General features: G+C 42.1%; 1 protein-coding gene across 2 annotated transcripts; it reads left to right on the forward strand.

Moving 5' to 3' along the window:
• The first annotated feature begins 95 nt into the window (after window positions 1–95).
• Window positions 96–21,421, forward strand: ARL6IP6 (ARF like GTPase 6 interacting protein 6). 2 transcript variants are annotated; one of them, XM_073305498.1, is made up of 5 exons: window positions 96–597; window positions 968–1,021; window positions 2,892–3,024; window positions 13,915–14,401; window positions 19,881–19,969. In XM_073305498.1, exons 1-4 carry the CDS (start codon window positions 261–263, stop codon window positions 14,069–14,071), a joined length of 681 nt encoding a protein of 226 aa, XP_073161599.1. In that variant the 5' UTR covers window positions 96–260; the 3' UTR covers window positions 14,072–14,401; window positions 19,881–19,969. The 2 variants fall into 2 exon arrangements, with proteins under 2 accessions (XP_073161599.1, XP_073161600.1); XM_073305499.1 differs by lacking the exon at window positions 13,915–14,401 and having other exon boundaries at window positions 101–597; window positions 19,881–21,421.
• Window positions 21,422–23,089: the final 1,668 nt, after the last annotated feature.

The raw sequence follows: 23,089 nt of genomic DNA on the forward strand, positions 1-23,089 counted from the left end.
TTGGTAGGGGCCTTGTTACAGACGTTATCTTGTCTTCCCGTTCAGCGATATGAGTTGGTACATGCCGTGTTCAGTCTTTTCTGTTCCGGGTCAGTAGTTCCTTCTAGTCTCTCCTATCCACCCCTCCGGGCGGTCGGGTTGGTAGGTGCCTCGTGACGCAGGAGGAGTAGGCGACAACTTGGGCAACCGCGCCTCGGGCTGACTCTGAGCCTGTGGCCGGTGTTTCGCGCCTCCCGGCCGGGCGGCTCGCAGGCTGCGCCATGTCGTTGGCTGTGGGCGACAGCGGGCGGCTGGGCAGGTTCAGCAGGCGGGGGGCGACCCCCGGGACGCCCTGGCTGGGGGGCGGAGGGGTGGCTCGGAGTCTGCAGGCCGAGCTGCTGTGGGAGGAGGAGGAGGAGGAGGCGGCGGCAGCGAGCGGTGTCTCTGTGTCCCAGGGCGGGGCCCCGTTGCCGCCGCTGTCTCACAAGCGGAATGGCGTGTTGATGGCTCCGCCGGGAGGGAAACGTTGGCCGGCCCGGGCCTGCTCGGTGCTGTGCTGCCTGCTGGCCGTCTCCGCCCTCGCCTTCCTCCTGGCCATCGGTTGCCTCGTGCTCAAAGGTGAGGGGACCCCTTTTGCCCGCGGTCCCCGCCCTGGCGGAGGATCGGTCCCGCTCGCAGCCGGGAAGCGGAGGCCCCGGGATGTCTTTCCCCGGCCACTGAGGAGGTGGTTTCTGTGAGGGGGGGGATTGAACCCAGGTTTCGCCAGTCCGAGCCCAGCGCTGCGGCTGCCGGGGCGCGGGCCTGGCGGTGTGTCGCTTTGGGATACTGGTAACTTCTGTTTCTGCAGCCCTCTTTAAGGACAGACTACTCGGAGAACCAGCGCTGATGGCCATCCCCTTTGCGGGTAGACGCGGCACAGTGAGCACCTGCTGGTGTTTTCTGCAATTGCTGTTAGAAAACGCTTCATAACCGATTTCTCTCTCTGTAGATTTGCGCTCTGAGAAGGAGAAGAATGAAGATGGTATAGAAACTGGCTTGTTAGGTATGCATTCATATGCTTCTTTCAGGGCTTCTGCAGCTTAAAGGAGGCTAAAAATCACCTTGTCTTAAATAAAAGCCATATTGAGTAAACGCTCAGGTTCTTTGGACAACGGGGGAGCTTGTCACTCAGTTCATTTATTGCTAGGGCATGTCTACTTGATGGCTTCTCCTGAGGATAACTGGTAGCAGGTGATTGAGAGTGCCTTGACTAGCCAGAACCCAATCCATGTAGAGCTCACATGGAACTTTTATGTTAAGCACATATTTCTCTGCATTTATTATTTGTAAAAATAGGAATATGGAAGAAATTATTTTACATTCGTTATCTCATAGGTAGAAGGGGAGTGGTTTTTTTTGTTTTTTTTTTTATAATTCCCCAAGGCTGAAATCTAAGCATGAAAAAGCTGCCGGTTTTATTTGTTCTATGGTAACACACAACTGGCTCTTTCACATTTGGTAGATACTTTCCTCAGAGAAAGTTATATTGTCTTGATTTAAAAATGTCGGTGATGTAAGGAGAGGAAGTTGAGCATTTACTGTCATAACTAACTGAAAATGATTTGCAGTGAATGCATGTGCCTTGTCCTTTATTCTTAAGAACATAACTAGACCCCTGCCAAATTAAAGTTCCATTTTGTTCAATTTCATGGCTATGGGATTTTCATGATTTCAGCTATTTAAACCTGAAATTTTACTGTGTTGTAATTGATGGGGTCCTGACCCAAAAAGCAGTTGTGGGGGGGTGGGAGGAGGGTTGTACGGTTATTGAGGGGTGGGGCATTGTGGTACTGCGACCCCTACTTCTGCGCTGTTGCCTGCAGAGCTGGGCCCTCAGCTGCCATCACTCTGTGGCCACCCAGCTCTGAAAGCAGCACAGAAGTAAGGGTAGCAATACCCTAAAATAACTTTGTGACACCCCCCAACTTCTTTTTGGGTCATAATCCCCAATTTGAGAAATGCTGGTCTCCCCGGTGAAATCTGCATAGTATAGGGTTAAAGCACACAAAAGACCAGATTTCGTGCTCCGTGAATTTGGTAGGGCCCTAAACATAACATAAGAATGGCCATACAGTAGAACCTCAAGAGTTATGAATACTTTGGGAATGGAGATTATTCGTAACTCTGAAATGTGCCATAATTCTGAACAAGACTTTATGGGCTTCAGCAGGGGAAGGGTGGGGGTTGCAGGTGTAGGGGTGGTGAGGGCTCTGGGCAGGGAGTGGGGGTTGGGGCTTCTGAGCCCTGGTGCTCTTGTGGGGTAGGGATTTAGACGTTGGGGTAGTCCTGGGGCTTGGGGCTTCAGCCCTATGGCTCCATTCCCAGCTCTAGCCCTGCAGGGGGGCACCGGAACTTGGGGCTCCCCATGGGTCTGCTCTGGGTTTCAGCCGGAGGCTCAGGCCTTTAACTAGATGGGGAGCACTGGGGCTGAAACTGCACTCCTCTTGTAGCTCGAGTCTCGGCGCTCCCCCTGGGTCTAAAGCCTGGAGCTAGTCTTAAATACACAGAGCAATTTTAGATTCCGTTTAAATCACATAACTTTAACTTTTGCAAAGGTTTTTGGTCAGTTTGTTCTGCTGTGAGAGAGACAAGCTTTTGAGCTTACACAGAGCTGTTGTTCAGGTGAAGTGCTCCGTGTAAGCTCAAAAGCTTGTCTCTCTCACAGCAACAGAAGTTGGTCTAATAAAAGATATTACCTCACCCACCTTGTCTCTCTAAATGGTATATGGTTAAGATAAAAAAGAAACTAGAAATATACCATTTTGTTTCAGGGATGTAGAACACTTATGCTATATTGCAAAGCTGTGTTCTGTGGAAAATCATCTCAAATTTAGTGTTATACTTATAGAAACTTTTCTTTATCCCCTGTGAAGGATTTTGGGGTCTGTTCGTTCTAGCCTTGATGACAGGGCTCTCGTGCTGCAGCTTTTCTTGGACAGTGACTTATTTTGATTCCTTTGAACCAGGAATGTTTCCTCCGACTCCACTTTCACCTGCACGATTCAAGTAAGTACTTATTAAAAAATAAATGTAATTCCAAGGATTGAATTGTCAGCCTAACTAGTCACAAGACACAATAGATACAATATGAGCAGTGGCTGTACAAGTTTCATGTTGCTCTCTTAGTGTTCCTTAACTGATCTGAAGGACACAGGAACTGGCAGTTAAATGGGTGCAAGAGTGTCTGGTGAGGACATGCACCACTGACCCAAGGAACGTAGTGTGGCCATATTAAACTGATTCAATTACTGCGGTGACTACATGTCAGCATAATTTAGGTTGACTTAATTTTGTAGTGTAGACTTGCCCTTAGTGAATACTAGATGATAAATTAAGCATTCCAGTCCTTAGTGTACCAATAATAGAGATTTAAAAAAATAAATATATATCCAATCTAATTAAAATTAGACAGGCTGGTCTTGCCTGTCAAAGGAGAGGGTACTGTTTGCTCCAGCTGTAGCTGTTTTGACTACCTATATGGGAAGTAGTCTGCTGAAATCTATTTTGTTTTTAATACACGTCTTTACATCAAGTGAAGCAGTCTCCATGGATATGGTAAAGCAAGTTGATGTAGTACTCTGGTAGAGGAGAATGAAGGATTTCTGTAATGAAGCAGGCTTATTAAACAGGCTACACCAAACTAACCACACATTATTAGACATTTTTGAGTATTTTAAGAGACTCTTGCATATCCATATTTTAAATTTTATTTATGTGTGTGTGGATATATGGATCTTTTTATTTATTTTTTTGTTATTACACTTGGGACAAAATTTGAGGTGTTACTGTAGCACCCAGCTAGTCCTCAAACGTAACCTGAAATATGAGAGATGACTTTATGACTAGACTATGAGTCTCATGTGATTAAGCTTGTGTTTTTAAGTCAAAAATAAACTTGAAAGAAGTTGGGTTGTACTTTTATAAGTTTATAGGCATTTGGAAATGAACTTGGTTACTGCAAATAAAGGTTTTTAAAACTGGAATGATGTGACCTTTCACATACATACTTTAAGATAGTTGAATCTCAACTTTGAGCTCCTCTCTGAAAATACATCAAAGTAAATAGACACTTCTGATTCTGACTTCTCTTGTGGTGAACTTAGTTTAAAAAGAGAGGTTTTACAGTTGCTTCAGTTACTGCCTAGTCCAATTTGTTTATCAAGTATTTCTAATTTTTGTTAGTAGCAATTTAAGCAGCAATAAAATAAGCAATTCCAATCTAGAACTAGTGTATTAAGATTAGAATGATTCTGGATCTTTCCAAAACTGTTTGACTGTTTAATAATATGTCTAGTAGACTTAGGTTTTAAAACTGGGCTGTAAACTGATACCCAGCCTTGCTTCAGTTTCCTGCTTTGAGGCAGGAGTTGAGGTACTCCCTTGGTTTTTGTTGTTGATCCTCTGACTCCCATTCATGGTGATGGTGAATAAATCCTGTCTAAACCCAAGAAGCTGAGGCCACAGCTGCAAATCAAGAAGAGCTTCAAAATTCCTTTGAATCGTTTAATTAGAAAGTTTGCTTGAGAGACACTCTCTAATATACAGAAAGAATATCTAACAACCAAGTAGACTGGTTTATGTTATGTTAAATATGGAAATACGGTATTTCAAGTTAGAATATTTAATGTTTAAGTTGTGACTTTCTTTAAATGGACATAATGAACTTAAATTCACTTATTTCTGAAAACTTTTATCTACGGTTACAACTGAAATCTGAGTTTTATCCAAATGAAATTATAGAAAATAATCTTTCTCTGTTTTTATTAGTTGGGTCTTTTATGCAGCAATATGTAAGATGCATTTTACAATAGGAAAATATGACTAAAACCCCAAAAATTAGCAGAGGAGCTTCATGGCAAGTGTATTACCTGTAACCAATTCTAACTTCTCTTTTGAAATTGACAAGTGTTGGAGTTGGTGTGTCTCAGCATTTTTATTTATTTTTTTGTGTGTGTGTGTGAATTGACTTTTTAAAAAAAATTTCAGTGAAGTAAGTTGTCAGGTAAAAATTTCCTTCACTGTTTAATTTTTTTGCCAATAATGGGGGAAAATGTTAAGACATGTTTTCAGAAGAATACAGAGATACCTATTTAACTGCTACTCTAAACACCACTCACACACTTTTTTTTAATTTTTTTGTACGCATCATGAAAGGATGCGAGGCAAATGTTTGATCATTTTTAATGTTAAAATATCTGACTAAGACTACCTTATTAATATAGCATGTCTTTTATCCTTTATAAAATTAGCAGCCCTTATAATAGAATACCAGGACAATATTTTGTGTATTCATGTTGGGTCATAATGTTTCCAGTTTTGAAATGAACTATACTACTGATTAAGTATATTCCCCTTTCATATATTAATTGACTTATTTGTTTAAAAGGGTAAATATACATGTTTTGCTGCTTTCATTATGGAAAGTCCGCTACTAGTATATCTATGCTTTTAAATACAGAACCGGGGGAAGGAATGTTAAAACTGGTTTTCTTGTTACTATGCAACATTAAGCTAGTTAGAATGGAGTTAACTTCATTTGCATGTTTTGTTTAAAACTTTTTTACAATTTATTGTTGGAAATATATTTAAATTCATTTTATAGATTCTAACAGTAATCTGTAAAAAAGAGCAACTTACCATAAATATTTTAATTTTTTTATTTATATAAGTAAAAATAAAAATCTTGATGGCACATTACTCTTTTAAATTGGACTGAGAACTTTACAACCTTTATTCACATAAATGTCACAATTTCAAAAAATGGCGGATAAAGCAATGCATTTTGTAATGTGGCCAGCAGGGTGGGTGCTTGCACACAAAATAGCTTCCATACCCGAAGGGTGTTAAGTGTCTCCTCTGTGGAGCTTCAGGGTGTATTCACCTTGAAATTCAGTAACCAAATCAAATGCACCTGGTTGGAAAAACCTCTTTAAAGGTGTATTTTAGAACTTTTTAATCCTAGCAAAATACTGTTAAATATCACTCCTTCATTATGATTGTTTTAAATAGTTTTTTTTTCAGTGTAGATAAAAATGGCTGGGTCCAAAGTCTCTAAATTTAAGGAACTTCTCATTATATACTGAAAAGAAAATGATTAAAGTATATATTATATACAGTAGTAATTGTAAAATACCTTTTTGTCAGGAAAAAAATTACTTCAGATTTAATTCACACATTTTGGGAAATCTGGTGTTTGGATGCAAGATTTTAACTTTTTTCCTTTTTTTGGGGGGGGGGGGTAAGACTCTATCTTGGAAAGCTTGTAACAGCATAAAAAACGTTTTTTTGCAGCTAGGCTCAGGGGACTGATTAGAGGACAGGGCCAGCACCTAACCCCCAGTCTTGTGGTTCTTTTGTGGTGTAAGCAGCTTCTTTAGTTACTCCTCCAAACTCTTCTTCAGGAATCATAAGTACTTTAAGTTTGTTGCAATAATTGGGCCTACAGATTTACCCAAACCATGAGCTCAACTGTGTAAAAACAAAAAAAGTGTAATGTTTTATGAACTTGTAATAACCTATAACCAATGTTGATGGGATAATGTGCAAAAGAGACTAAATTAGTCCAAACAAAAAGGCCTACTGATATAATTCAAGGATTGTTAAGATTATGCCTAATAAACAAGACCACGATGAGACCAGAAATAGTGAACTGAAATTGGTATGTGAGAAACTAGGCCTAACTGGTGGACAAACCAGTGAGAGGACACGCGATTCCACCGTCCATCCCTCCCTTTTGGGGTCTGTGATGGAGTGGACTAGGCCCTGAGATCCCCTGCTGGAGGCCTCGTGGCCCTGCCACACCATGCCCCAGAAAAGGCCAGTCTCCTCCAAGTGGCCTAGAGTCGTGGCATGGGATGCAGCCAGTCAGAAATGGGCTGCAGGGAGCAGCCCAACAGGCCTATATAAAAGGAGCTGCAGTGCAGAGCAGAGATCAGTTCCTTGCTAAAGCTGGAGGGGTGTGGATGGTGTCCCTGGTTGGCTGAGGGAGCTACAGGACCTCAGACAGAGCAGGGATAGGGGATGGGAGGACGGGATAGGAAGGAGTTCCAGGCTGGCTGCTGGGACTCAGCCAGGCCCAGACCCTGAGGTGAGGGTGAAGAATGAGCTAGGGAAGTGGCCCAGGGAACTGTGGCAGCAACGCGGCTTAGTTGAAGGGACACGACAGACGGCTTCTATCTATAGGGCCCTAGGCTGGGACCTGGAGTAGAGGACGGGCCTGAGTTCACCCCACCAGCCACTGGGTGAAAGTGACCTGGACTTTGATACAGCCCAGAAGCAGAACTGAACTCTTTTAGTGGCCCAGCTGAAGAGCTGGGTCCAGAAAGGCCCAGAGAAATGAAGAATCTCCAGGGAGGGAGCCTTGGGGGACATGTCCCCATACCAGGGCCAGGACTGCTTGAAGAGCAGGGACAATTTTAGAGAGCCCAGAAGGGGATAACAGACAGTTTGGACCATGGTACTACGATAGGCCCTGCTGCACTGACTGAGGAGTGAGCCCAGGAATAGGGCTGCAGGTAGAGGCATTACTGAGGGCTTTGAGATAGGCCTGGTTGGACTTGTATCACAGAAGGGGTTTGATTTTTAGCTCACATACAGACTGTGTATGACTCGGCAGGAGGGCTGGGTTGTTGAAGACTCACCACAAAGCAGAGAGAAAGTGCAGGCACATGCAGTTGAACAAGGGGGTGCTTATAGGAGGTTTGTGGCACCTCATTACCAGGTCCTTAAAGAGAGATTTTTTTGGAGAAAAGCTTTACCGTGATGGCCACCACCCCCACTGTCTTCTGGGACCCCAGTCGTTTGTCATCCTGATCCTAAGAGATGTCCTGACAAGACTGGGCCAGAGAGAGTCCCCCAGATGACATCACTACCTCTGCTGGCTCGAGCTGAATCCCAGACACCACCTGGGATGTGAGAGTGTCTCTTTCCTTCCAACACATGTCCTTTTCCTTCCCTACCTTATTTCTTCTTTCCTATGCCTCTCCTTTCCCTTCTTTCTCAAAGAGCCTGGCTTAGTCAGCCAAGATGGTATATTTTGCAACACTGTTGTATGCCTGTGACCAGAAAAAAATCCTAAAAGCAGTGCCCTAGAAGTCCAAGGCTTATGGGTTTGCCAGCTCGCAGAGTGGCTGATAGACGTGTGCTCAGCCTATGTTTTTCCAGCAGTGAGGTTGCAAGTGAGAATCAGCACCAGAGACAAGCTTTATTTTCTGTCTTTGCTGTTCTTTTCTCTTTCCTCTGGTATGTTAGTCTTAGGAAACAACAGCAGGGAGGACAGCTTCAACCTGTCACAACTAGCGTCTCTTTTCCCCAAAAATGACAGTTATTACTGTCTAAGAGACTGTAAACCAAGGGGTTTTTTCCTCTTAAAAACTCGCTAACTAAAAGGAAAGGAAAGAACAAGGGATGTTGTTAAAATGAAAGCCTTATTGTAATACTTTACATTGAAAATGCTTTAAGACAGAGAGAACAGTTATTAAAGATTAAAAGGATGTTTAATGGTATGTTTGCCATGGTACTAAGCAGGCTGAGGTCTCTCTATACCAAACCTTGTTTAAAACTGTTTAATGTTGGACAGTAACTGGGTTATATTAACACCATTGACTCTTTGAGCCCATGTATTCCATATAAATGAATAAAACAGTTTCTTTCCTAAAGCACTGTGAAATTGAGAATGAATACAATATTAACTGTTCCTTTTATAGTTCTAGAGCACCACCACTGCATGGAATAGGGTTCTCCAAGCTATGAATTAATGAACAGATGTCATATGGCTGATTATAATAGAACTAAAGAGAGGGGTGGTTATAACAAAAACATGTTCATTTTTGAGCACCAGAAACTTTTTACATGCTGAGTTAAGCTTAAATTTTTAGTTGATACACTTGGATGCCTCTGAGTGTTTGACTTAAGACACACAAGGCCCTGTTTGCAGTGGTGCTAAACGTCCATAACTTCCAGCAAAGTCTACTGAAACTATTGGTGCTCATCACATTTGGAAAATCAGGCCCTTGGTGTCTCAGGTGGGGTAATGAAAAATGGAAGCATCTGAAATGCTTTTGAAAAATTTAGACTTTTGCTCCTTGGAGCCAGCAGTTCTGGAGTTGTTACTATTAATGCTGGGAGGAATTGTGGCTGCTTGCACACAGGATTTACTCCTGAGGGAATTCTTTGCCAAAAAAATTAAAATCCTGTGCCAAAAACTATGCACACAATATTTTAAAATTCTGCGAATTTTCTTTGTCAATAAATAAATGGCTCCAGCATGGCAGTGGGGAGCACAGGCCACTGACTGCATTGAGGTGGGAGATCACCCTGAAGCCTGCACTTCTGCCAGTACAGAGACATGGCAGTGAGGCTGCATCTGACCCTGACACAGGGCAAGGGCTGGTTCTGCCCCAGAAACATCCCGGGGCTTTGCACCAGGTGTGGGTGGGCAGGCTCAGCCCAGCAGTATGGATCCATGTGTGGGGTGGGAGGTTTTTTTGTGGGGCAATCTGGGTACAAGTGGCTCAGTGGGAGATCTGGATGCACAGGGGCTCGTTGGGGTATTCTGCGTGCAGGGACAATGGGACTCGCCAGGGGATCCAGGTGAAGGTGGCTGGGTCTCAGCATGGGGGGTCTGGGTGTAGGGAGATGGGGCTTAGCAGGGGGTCATGTGGGGGACTCATAGAGAGGGGGTCCAGGTGTCGGGGGAGGGGAGCTTAATGGGGTGGCGGTCCAGGTGCTGCTGGTTGGAGATCAGTGGTGGGGGGTCTTGTCAGAAGGCTCCAGGTGTAGTGGGGTGGGGTTGTCAGGGTGAGGGTTTGATGCTCCTGATTAATGGGGGAGCCCCAGCTGCTGCCAAGGGGATGCCACATGCCAGGCTACCACTCCTCCCCCGCCCCATGATTCCCCTATTCCCTTTTCTTCTCCATCCCCCTGCCCTGTTCCATCCCCACTGCCTCTTATCCCCTCCCACCCTGCCATAACCCAACCCCATCACGGGCATTCACTTTTTGCACAGAAAACAGGAAGGCTCCCAGCACACAGAAGGGGACGATGACTGGCACTAGGACCCAGGATGTGGCGTTCAGCTGCAGAGTCAGTGGAGCCCAGACACAGCCTCTTTCGGCTGTGCAGCTCTGTGCTTGCAGAAATGAGGGAGGGGTAGTGGCACGTAACCCTGTCTCCCCGCCCCCCCATGCCTTGCCTCTGCTTGGATTCGGGATTTCTCTATTTACTGCTGATATAAAATATATTTCTGAAACCCAAGAACTAATCAAACAAGTAATCCCGTTTTTTACTATCACCTGCCTTCTATGAACACTGCAGTATTGGTTAAAAACAAACCTTGAAAACAAAAGGGAAGTAGTTGTGGTAGATTAACCTCAAGAGATCCAGGGTAAATCAAAGAAACAAATGGTATCTAGTTTAATACCATGAAAAAATGTTTTATAAAGCTTTGAAGTCTTTAGACACAGGAGGTGACAGAAATGATGGGTTTTGTTTTTTAAAAAATAAGATTGCTATTTTGTTTTACATCTTCTGTATGTGAGAACTCTTAAGCTCGGCTTGGCTGAAATATGATTGAAAGGACAAATAATGAAGCTAAAGATGAAAGTGCAAGAATAAAAAGGCCAAAGCAATCAACAAGACACTAGAGCCACACTCTTTTAATCAAGAATGTTGGTAGTGGTAGTAGTAGGAAAAGAAATTAAAGATGATTTGTGGACATTTTACTTATGTCCAAGGAAAAACTCTTTGTAAACTGAAAAGAACCAACCCTACAAGGTTTCTGCCCCAACTCCCATTTTTTTTTTTAGAAAAGTCCTTGTAAACTACAGTCTAGTTCAGGGGTTCTCAAAGTGCATTGCACTGTGACCCTCTTCTGACAACAAATTACTACATAACCCCCGGAGGGGGCACCAAAGCCTGAGCCCCGCTGCCCTGGGGGGAGGGGTAGGCCAAAGCCCAACCCCCACCACTCCAGGCCAAAGCTGAAGCCCAAGGGCTTCATCCCCAGGCAGAGTGTCTGTAACCTGAGTCCCACTGCCCAGGGTGGAAGCCCCCTCAGGCTTTGGATTTGGCCCCAGGCGGTGGGGCATGGGCTTCAGCTTTGGCCCTGGCCCCAGCAAGTCTAAGCCAGCCCTCGCGACCCTATTAAAATGGGGTCATGACTCACTTTGGGGTCCTGACCCACAGTTTGAGAACCGCTGGTCTAGTTTACATATCTAGTGTGAGGGAAATGTTTAAAAAAAAACAAACAAACCCTAAAGAATAAATTAGGCAAGAACTTCTGCAATTCAGCTTGATTACTAAGCATAGGCTGTCCCCTTCAGGAGGAGAAATTCATTGCTTGGTAGATTGTATGCTGTTTCTACAAGACTAATATAGCATTGATATGGATTCTGATTTCACTTTTTGGAGTATGTTTTCTTGATTTCTCAGTGCATCATGATACGAATCCACTAACTGGGGTTTTCTCTGAAACCTAACGCTTGCATGTTAAGTTTAAATTAGTTGTCTTGTTATCTTGTGCTGGGAGGCCATGGACTTTGAGGATCATATGCACAATTTGAAGCAACTAGAGTTCTGATTGAAGAGATGAGAAGCTGCTTGTATTCTTACCTTGCATGGATTTTGTGTGTGTAAACAAAAGCTATGATCAAGACCAAAAGTTATACTCCCAAATAGATGTGACAAGGAACTACTTTAACATTAACCATTACTTTGTTGTATTCGTTCCTTCAGGTAATCGCTTTTGTGAGCTTTGACATCCAAGTTAGATCAGCTCCAGACTAGTCTTCTGAATCTTTGTAATGTGCTAGTCCTGGGCTTTCACAGTCTCATCTGGTTTTTGATAAGGATGCTCTTGGTTTCCTTGAGGCCCATCATCTGTAGTTCATGCAGTTGCCCATCTTAGTTCTTTAAAACATAAGGTGTGCCTGACACTATTAAGAGATCTTATCAATACCTTATTTAACACAGTCGTCCTTAAATATGAAGAATTGTGCTAGTCTGTGTCTATTCTTTTTGGAGTTGAGATAGCTTTGGTCAGGTTTGCACACGAAATTGGGAAAACTTTTCCCTGAAAAGACAGCCTGGTAATGTTTCTGCTTTTTGAATTTCTGATACTAAAGTATGTATGTGAACATACCCTGTTTGAAAGCTCTTTGATATTAGAATCATTGGGCTCTAGTTTTAATCTATGCGCATGAAAACTGTAAGTGGTCTAAGAGATTAAAAGGAGGCTGAGACAATCGTTTTGCTGTGTTAAAGTTACACAACTGCCTAGAAGATAAGGGGAGTGGCTAGAAGTGAGTTGGTGGAGTTATGAAGTGTGAGAGGGCTTGATTTACTAGAATCTAGTAACTTCTGGAAGGTAGGCTGGGCATTTGATTTCCTTGTTGAATTTGCAGAGGTTTGGTTCTCATTCTAACTGTAGACTAATAGTTTCCACCCTACAAATGAGTGGTAGGTGTCTAGTGATTTTTCAGTCTCAGATGTACAAATCTGTCTGATGCACCTATGCCTAAAGTTAAGGAAGTGGTAGAAAACGGGAGTCATGACCATGTTTAATTTTACAGTAGAAGAATTAATTAGTAAAATGGAAAAGATTTGTACTCATTTCAAGATTGTTGCAAATGTTCTGGCTTTTCAAGATCAAATATGCCACATTACATGAAACTTTACCTATTGCAGTGGGAAAAGCTAATGGGATGTTTGATCTTTGCCATTTCCTGGGTGTCTGTGACAGAGACTGCTCCTGAATTAAGATGATTTTTGATGATCTGATTGAAGGACTGTTATAGGAATGTCATGGATACATTTAGATGACAGTGGCAAAATATTGTCTTACAGATTGTAATGGGATAAGGATAGATGCTGCAAGGAAAGACTTCACCTTGAAAAAAGTTTTTAAGGTAAATTTTTCAAACTTCCTAAATCCCATTTTCATAAGTGACCTATGCTCCTAAACCTCACTGAAAGTCACTGGGACTTACACTACTAAGTCACGGAGTCCCTTTTTAAAATTTTACCCCTAACCTTTTTTTGCAAACATAGCACAGAATTAGCAGCTTGGGAAAATGGTTCCACATATGGGAAAATGTTGTTGTTAATTTTCTATATCTGAAAAGAGTATTGTGTTCAAGTTGCTGAAGATGCCATCCTTAAAATGTGATGTCCTCAAAATGATGTTTAATTGCATTGGGGAATTGCCTGCAGAGTGAAATAATAGATAAATAGAAAAGTTAATTGATTGTAGAAAATGTGAGCCAAGTAAGCACTTTTCCATATGTTCACTATCTCAGGTATTTCTGTTCAATATGAATTTGGCTTAATATCTGCTTTAATCTTTTAACTTTAAATATCTATTATTTCTACCACTAGTTATGAAATCTTTATTGAATAGAGGAAAAACTTGATTTTGTATTACCTCAGAGCTTTTTTGTCACGTATTTTTCCCTGATATTCAAGTGTGTAGACCAGATTGGCAATCCATATGGTGTCACATGGGAAATTAAATCAGTTGGACAGTGCCAAGTGTTATTGATACACCGTCTTGAATTTGGCACTGTTCAACAATAATGCAGCATTGCTTATTACACAATGGAAGATGTCTTAGAAAGTTTGGACTGATGCAAAAATATGTCAAAACTAAAAATTATTGATGCTATGTTTTCATACTTGTTCTCATCTTTTGATTTAAATACTTAAATGTGATGAAAAGCTTTTGTAATGTATCTCCTTTTGCATTGTAAGAAGCAGCATGTACTCTAGTCCATCCACTTTTAAATTGTCATTTCTTGCTTGTGATGAGCTACTGTTGTATTAACATGGCTCAAAAATGCAGTTACCCATTCATGGAAGTCCTGCTAGAAGTTCAGCATTCCTCTTCTTGTTGTGTTTCAGTCACCATATGGACAACATGGGGACCAGAGCACCGTCACAGACTCAGCACTTTTTCCTCTGTGCTGCCTTGTCTCAGACAGAGAAGGGAGTTGAGCACCTGCATGTTAGACATATTTCCAGGATGTGTGTCAATGGGGTCCCACTGCTATGCTTGTAGGGGGAGAAGAAGAGAAGGGACAACCTAAGAAGTGACCCTGACCTTCCAAAAACTTGAAGGGGAGAAGAGTACAACCTTCCCAAAATCACTGTTCTTGCATCCAGTGGGTTTTATGCTTTAATCTCTCTAGTTTATCTCCAGGGCATAGGAGGAGACTTAATTGGGATAGAGGGAAGCTTGTGAAAGTAGCAGCAATAGGGCTTGGGGCATCTGGACATGCACTTTTTTATTTCATCTGACCTCAGCCTGCATGTGTGATAACAGCACTCGCTTCACTGCAGTGAATCAAGGCTCCACCACTGAAGTTTCTGTCCACCAACACCAGCAAAGGTGAGGGCTCTGCCAAGTATTTGGATGTAGGTGTTTTGGAGTCATTAATACAGAACAGTATCCTCGGCTTAACTTCCATGATGCCATCCAGCATATATGCTGTGTCTCTTCCCACGAAAATAGATCTTCCTCTTCACCCACTTCTCTACCTTGTCTGTCAATATCACTGTCTTACATAGACACACTTGCTTACCTGTCCACTCCCTTGCCTGTGTCTGTGCACACGCTTATACAAGGGGATAGAAAAATTTGCCAGATGCCTAAATATCGGAGGACTAAACAGGTTTAAGGGCCTATAGCCTCTATTTAAAATTTGACTGGGTAGTCCTGGGTTAAACTATAGTGTCCCTAGGGAGTTAGCTCAGCTCCTGTGGTGCTACAGATTAATAGGGTGAAAGTTAACTTTTACGGTTCTCTTAGACTGGGAGATACTGTGGCGCACACAAAGAGCAAATAGTGACGGCAAACATTGTTACAAATAAAAGAAAATCATTTGCATTTTAAGTTACACAGAGACACACGCACACACCTACACAAGTGGAGAGAGCACAAGCAATAGCCAATGTCGTAAGCATACTCACATACCCAAAGATATTATTCTAGTGGGTCTCTCAACAGGTTGTCATTGATCGAGGGGTGGTTCCTGCTGGGGTCTTCCCACTTTAGCCCAACCAGGGAATCTCTTATCTTGTTCTGACCATGCCTAACTCCTTATGCATATGCATGACAGTTCCAGCCTACCTTTTCCTTATCTGTACTTCTACACCCCATAAATTCTGAGGTGCCCTGCTTATGTCAGCCTGTTTCCAGAGTAACCTGTGGTCAGAACAGAACTTTCCATAATGTTACAATCAGGTGTCTTGCAGCGTGGACAGGTACATTGTGACTTATTTTCCGTAACATCACCTATTGGTCCATCCTTTACAGTAATCATGTGGTTTTATTGGCATAGGGTTAGTCTTAGGTCACCCACTCATGTCAAGCCTCCTTAAGCCTGAGGCCTAGTGTGGCTAAGCTGAAATCATACAGGCTTTAGCCTGTTGGCTTTGCATTACAGCCTTGCTTTACTTATATACCTAATTGTCTATCTTCTACTCCCATAGTCCTATTTTACTTGTATCTGTTTATCACACATTGACTACATATAAGATAATATGTGAGTGATACAGTGAATTAATTGGCTACAACCTCCTTTGTCCAGGGAAAAGCCATGCTTACCCCTCACCATCCCAAGTTGCTTGCAAATAGAGCATGCTGGAACTTGTATTAGGGTGCTGTTTGTGGTCCCCACATAGGGCTCAGTTTCCAATATTCGTTCACTAGTAGGTGTCTACATTTGAGACTTCCCAGCAGCTGCTTGGGGTGGGGGAGGGGGGCGTCAGTGCTACCTTCTATCTATGTCTTCATTTGGGGTGTCCTTCAGTAGGAGAGTGAAAATTATTCCGATTGGATTTTTTGTTTGTTTTTTAACTGCAGCAGCTGGAACTTCATAAGCATCAGGAAAGTCTCTGTGGTCTGTTTTCACCGCAGAATGGGCAAGCCGTGAGCAGTAGCAGGGGCACTGTTTGTAAATATAAGAAGACGCTACTATATAGTATGGGCTTGCATTCAATTAATCTTTGAGACTGAGAGGTAGGAACTTTCTGATGAAAACTTAAGGACAAATTCATAGGCTGCTTAGTTGTCCTGCCAGCTTATGGAACTCACAGCCTAGAGTTGGGTGCCCAGGCTCCATACAACACATGGGGAGTTAGGCATCGAAGAAAGATTGACTAAAACCACTATGCAAGTGTGGAGCTGCTTAAGCTAGGCAGTAAGAAGTGCCAAAGAGAGGGATGGGGCCTAAGTCACCTGCCTGAAAGGAAGTTAATCACCTAACTCTGGGCTTCAGGGAGGCACTTAACAGCTTGGAATTCACAGCCGTGCACCCTCTTCTGGAGGTAAACGCCTGAGCCAGAAAAGCTCTTTCTCAAGAAGAACAGGAGGTCGTAGTGGTTGTTCCAGTTCCCTTATAGCCAGTAGCCCAGTGGTTAGGGCACTGGCTCAGGATGTGGGAGACCTGCGTTCAGATCTCCCTGCCTAATTTGGAGCAGGGACTTAAATCCAGGTCTTCCTAGGTGAGTATCTTAATCACTGGGCTATTGGGTAATTCGAGGTTGTATGGTTGGGGTGGGTCTCAGTGTCTCCTATTGGAGCTATTCCACTGTTAATTTAAAAAACAAACAAACTGGTAATTGGAGCAGGGACTGGAACCTGAGCCTCCCAGTTGAGTGCCCTAACCACTGGACTAGTCAGTCTCTCTGGCCTGTATTTATTCTTGTTGTCTCCCTAATGAGATGTTTCAACTGGTAAGTAAAAACACTTTGTGTTAAGAATGCTCATGGTCAGTATTGCTGGTCACAGATTCCCAAAGAATCACGTAGGTGCTCAAACAGGTGGACCTGCCTGGTAATGAGGGGTTGTTGTACAAGGATAGTGCACCCAAATGCCAGTCTGAGTAGAATTGTAAGATTCCATCCTGAGGCAGGTAAGGGCAAGAGGCTCAAGACCTGAGACAGGTGCTCTGAAAGAACAGAAAGCTGACAGAGGTGCAACTAACCTCTGAAATATAACTACATTTATAAATAAATTGCAGTTACTGAGATGAGCTGCAGAGCTTTGCTCAGTGTGTGCCACACAAAATGTGTAAGTAGACTGTATTGTAATGCAAGTGCAGGGGACATTATTAAACCTGTGCATGCAACCTTAATTCATGCCTTTCAGTTACAGTGCAACTTCAGCATTCTTTTAACATAGTCATAATTTATCATCCTTGCATCTTTTGTTTTGGTATTGCACGATAGAGGAACTTTGGAAAGCATTTGATAGACTCTTCAGGCTTTGTTTAATTTTTGCAGTGCGCTTGGCAAGGTTAACCTGTTAAGGAGACAAAATCAAGTTTTCCTGAAATAAAATCTTCAGAAAATATGATCAGTTGCAGGTAGATCTTTGACTTAGTTCAATTAGAAAAGGAAAGTAATTAGTTCTGAGATGTATTATAATTTGGATACTTTGCTTAGATTTGACCCTGACACAGCCACACATTTTCTGCAGTTAACATAGAACTGTCACTTTGTGTTGTACTAGAGTTTTTGCAAAGTACTAACCTGACACTTCTAAATGCTTAAGTATATTCTAAGTCTCTAAAATAAATTGTTTTCTATTTTAATTATTCCATGCTACTCTCTAGCATGCTGGACCTAAATTCTGCACCGAGGCTGCTTGTTTTCTGCTTCAAAATTCAGAGTTCTTAACTATCTGTGGAAAAGAATAATACCATGTGGGTTATATTCCTTGTGTTGCTGAATCGCTTATTTTGGAATGTTTCAATTTATTCTCTGCTCAAATTTTTAAATTTTTATTGTGCCATAGAACTGTCTTGATAACTCATACTGCATATTGTCTGCCAGAGGAAAAGCTAAATAAAGGCTTGTGCACCCTGGGAGGGAGCTTTTGCATTTGCTGGCACCCAGTAAGGGATAAGAAGTGGCAGTAATGAGTGGGGTTTTAGGGAGAGAGCGTGGTTGTTATCAAACACTCTCAGCTGTTGCACCAGCCAGAGTGAGCATGGTTGATGGTAAACCACTAATTTCCATCCCAGCAGCCTTTAACTACAAACAGCTCTACTATTACCTTTCATTGAGTCCCTCAGTGAGGAATATACAGGTTAGCTGGATGTAACTGGTAAAATGATCATCTGTTAAATCATTGTCACTTTACATTATCAAGTTTTTGAGTTAGTGTTACATTGAGACAAATAGGGGCCATTCATACCTTGAAGTTTCTGTTTCAGTTTGTAGACTCAGTTAGCACTGCACAGCTTTACATATGGAAGGCTAGCTTCAGAACCATAAAAGATAACAGCATACACCTCTACCCCGATATAACACAGTCCGTGGGAGACGACAAATCTTACCGCGTTATATGTGAAACTGCATTATATTGAACTTGCTTTGGCCCCCCCGCTCCTTGTCCTCTGACCTCACCCTCCAGAGACGACCCCCCCAGGACCCCACCCCGTACCAAACCCCCCTGCTCCCTGTCCCCTGACTGTCCTGACCCCTATTCACACACCCCTGCCCTCTGACAGGCACTCACTGGCAGCGGCGGGATGCGGAGCAATGTGGCCCCAGCCCACTCCACTCCACCAGCTCCCAGCCTCAGCACTCCGCTTCCCGCTGCCAATGAGTGTGGGGAGATTGGGGAAAGGAAGCCCCCCGCACTCACCGGTGGCGAGAAGCAGTGCGCCATGGTTGGGAACTGGCGGAGTGGAGCAGGCTGGGGCCGGGCTGCTCCGCTTCTGCCGCTGCTGGTGAGTGCTGGAGGGATCCCTTCCCCCAAACCCCTCCCCCAAGTGACTCGGCCAGGGCAAGGGAAGTGGAGCAGGCTGCTGCTGGCCCCCTGCTAATCACCCAAACCACTCTGGGCCTGCAGGGCCCCCAAAAGTGCCCCCCCCCAGCTCCTGCCTCCCAGACCCTTGTGGGGGAGGCCTGCTTTACCACGTTGTATGCGAACCCATGTTATATCGGGTCGCGTTATATCAGGGTAGAGGTGTATTTTAAATGAAAGCTTAGACTTTTGTGGCAGAATATATTTCTGGTTATATTATACAATGCTTGCATTAACTGTACTTTGTAAATTAGAAAGATCCAGTGGTTGCAGAGCTACCGGTTTGTAGTAATAAGCGTACTACTGCTGGCCAGAAAAGTGGGTGGTGGGGGTAGGGATTTATAGACTTCTGTTTTTGTCAATATTTGGTGACCTGGTTTAATGCAAATTTTCTTCTTCTCCTTTGGTTCAGCTTTAGATGGGACTTGTATGATAGGCTGAAAAATACTGCCAACGATGTATAAGCTGTTCTTTGGCAAAGATGGTTTTGGTGAATTCTTAATCTGCTGATGCTTCTTGGAAATCCTAGAATGTGTTTCAATGTAGATAAAATTCTGCTTATCCCAGTTTTGTCTTCTGTTATTGCTTAGGGACACTTTAGTTAACAAAGCGTCTCATCCCCACCCCTCCCCCCACCCCCCAAAAAAACCCCAACAAAAAAAAAACACACACCCCCAGGATACTTGCTTCTTAAAATTAGGTGCATTTCAGTCTTCATGCCCAATCAGTTCTCTGTAGTCCGAGCAGAGAGGTAAACAAGGATGCTTGTTATGAAGTTTTTGTGAATATGGGCAGAAATTCACTAGGAGCCCAACAGAATCTAATTTGCTTCTGATAGTCCCAACCCCCTGAAAAGCCATCAGATAGTGCGTAATCACGCACTATCCTAAGCCTGTCTTGAATTGTAGACCTAGATGTCACTCTCCGATCCTCTTAAATAGTTATTGCTTTAAGGCCTTTATGGTTCTAAATATACCTTGGGTAATTTCCTTGTGAGTTCTGATTCTTACTGTTTTTGTTGTATTAATGAGCATTCTGTTTCTCTCTCTAGGAGACTGACCGGGCATTCCTTCCACATGGGCTATAGTATGGCAATACTGAATGGCATTGTGGCAGCTCTCACCATAGTATGGTGCCTCATTTGAATCCTATGCTGGGTCGGTGGTGATCTTCAACAGTTCAAGATGCACATATGGAAGGCTAGCTTCAGAACCATACTACTACACACAAACTACTATAAACTGTCCAGTCTGCTTTTTTTACAACACTGTGGAATGACATTTCACATCTCAAATAGAAATGTCTACTTTTCACTGTATGTTTCAGATTTATAAACGAATCTTTGGGTTCATATTTATAGGGTGTTTGCCTGAGTTGCATTAAGAGTGGGGGGAGGGGAAAATGCCATATAGGCAAAATGGGAATTTGTCTTAAAACAAGAAGAAATACTTACAAATTGAAAATGTTTTAAATCCTTGGGATGACACTTTTTGATTCCTTTATACAGTAATAGCATTCTTATCTGCACTTCCAGCTATACTACAGAGTACAGATAAACATGACACTTATAAATTTAACCATATGTTTAAAATGTACAGTGTTGCTAATAATAAAGGCCACTAACTTTTTTTCCACTGTACATGCTATTTAACTTGTACTTGGCCACGTAGTGAAAACTAGATTGATTTTTGCTAGTCTAGTAAATTTTATATTCTGGTTTGCCAGCATTCACACAATACTAGTTTATAACACGGCAGAGAACAATTTATTTAAATATTTAATTAGATTTAAAAAAAAAAATCAAAATATTTCATTTCGTATTAGCTTTATAAAATCCCCTCCTTGTTTTGTAAACAACCTAAAACTTTAGCCTAAATCACGTGATAGTGTTTTTACTTGGGAGTAATGCAACTATATGCTGCAACTACTGTTTATACAAAAAAAATTCACTAAGAATGTGTGGAAACTTCTCCACTTTGTGCCATTAAAGTATAGAAAATATTGCCTAATCTTTTCACATAGTAAATAGAGATATAAAATCAGTTTCTAGTATCTGCAGTAGTGTGCCTCACTGAAGAACTGCAGGAGTTATTTTTATGGCTTTTTGCATCTTTGTAATGTATGTAACTGCTCAGCTTCTTAAAATATTTTTCGTAATCTCTTAAAAGGATCAGGAGTCTACAAAACAGTTAAACTACAATGGCATAAGTGTTGGAATTTCATTTGTCTGTCTTATTTTGCTTCACCTGCATCTTTGAAGTGTATGGATATTTTAAGATGTATATTGGTTGCATTCTGTAATTAAAATGCTTGTAAAGATTGTTAGAGTATCAAACTCTTGTAAAAGTATAAAAAACCCAGATTCATTTCCAGATTACAAGTTAATTTGTATAACTTAAAAAATTAACATCCTGTAAAATGTGCAAATCAGCAGTTCAGTTTGACTGGATTTAAACAAATCAGAATGATCACTTAAAGTTGACTACACTTTTAAAATGTATGTATTGTTTACATATAAGAGTGTGCATGTTTAGTATATTAAAGATGAACCAATTCCTTTTTCTAGTATATTAAACAGATATTGATATTGAATTCAGATCTTTTCATGGTGTAAACCTACACTTGCACAAATAGTGTCAGTCAAATGCAATGTTTCCTTTTTTACATTAAACAGAAAATAGTTTAAGATCCAAGCACTCGTTAATAAATTTTTTTTACATTTTTAACCAACGTTCTTATTTGTATAGTACTCAGTTGATTCACAAATGTGCCTTCAGATGTATTCATAAATTGAACTATTAAGGATTCCCACCACCTCCCTCATTGGATGAGCTTTTCTCCATCACATCTGTGCAACCCTCAATTAAGCCTGAAGTCAGTCTGGTTTCATTGGTGTAATAGCAGAATTGATATAATTAGACAAATTAAATCCATGTGGGAGGTAGTGCAACTCTACTGATGTAACTGGAGTCTAGTGCTGAATTTGTCCCTATATCTTAGTCTTCCATCTATGAAGTGGATACTTCTTGAAATCATTTGGGAACTTTCCTCATAGTAGTAATGTCACAAGTGAGTTAAGATTCTTCTCTTTTCTACACCAGACCAAATGATCCCATAGCTTCTTCTACAGAGCAAATGGAAACAACACCACTGAATCTGTTTGATTGTCTCTGAAATTACATACAAGAGCCTGGTTGGATCACAGGCTGCAGTTCTGTCTTATTTGGTGGAGCAGTATTGCTACCCTGTCTAAATAGCCTGGATTTAAAAGATAAGAGTAAATTTGAGGCCTAGACAATCTCCAGCATGCATACTAGTCTGCAGCTACCTCTGCAATACAACACAACACACTGACATCAGTATACCTTTAGGAGAAGTAAATAAGGCTGATTACAGCAGAAACTCTAATGAATCCTTGTGCTGTAGAGAAAGAAGTTAAACTGCAATGAAGTTTCAGGGAGCTTTGGATAAAGGGACTGGGGAAAGAAATCAGTATCAGCTCTGGCTTCTGCAGGCTGGAGATGCTGCTTGTGTGGCATCCCGCTAGCCTGCTGTGCATTAGTTTAATTGGTTAGCCCACTGTCCTCCATCTCCACCCAAGTGATTTGTGTAGCGCGTCTTGTATGCAAGACTCCATCAGCTATACAGTTGGTGGTAGATGAGTGCTTCTGCTTAGGAATTAGCTATTATACTGTCATGGAAGATTTCTCTGAGTAAAATGGAACACAAGAAGCGAAAGAGAAGGTCCCTGTTACCTTGGATAGCTCAGATGCCCAGTCATAGCAGCAAGGTTAATTTAGGCTTTTAAAAGGAAAAAACCAGCAGCTCAGCTAATACCAAGAGTTGTCCAGCTATAACATGAACATCAAGCATATGCAAGGAGTGTCCTGGTTTGTCTGGGTTAGCCCTAGACGATATACAGAGTCTGCTTACTGTAGAAATTGCTATTACCTTCTTAAACCTGACTGTAACTCATTTGTATGTGTATGCTTACCTGCTTTAACCTTGTAAAAAAAACTTTTCTTTTTTTCCTGGTTAATAAATCCTTATACTGTAGGACTGGCTACAAGCATTATCTTTGGTGTGAGATGTAAGGTGCAAATTGTCTTGAAGGGACTTGTCCTTTGGGACTGGGAGTAATGTGAATATTTTGTCATCTTTGGTGTAAAGTGACCATCTATCACAGTCAAGCTTGCCTGAGTGGCAAGATAGAGTGCAGTGCCCGAGGGGACTGTTTGTGACTCCATGTTAAGGCTTTAT

The sequence above is a fragment of the Lepidochelys kempii genome, chromosome 11 (genome assembly GCF_965140265.1).
Source record: "Lepidochelys kempii isolate rLepKem1 chromosome 11, rLepKem1.hap2, whole genome shotgun sequence".
NCBI lineage: Eukaryota > Metazoa > Chordata > Testudines > Cheloniidae > Lepidochelys > Lepidochelys kempii.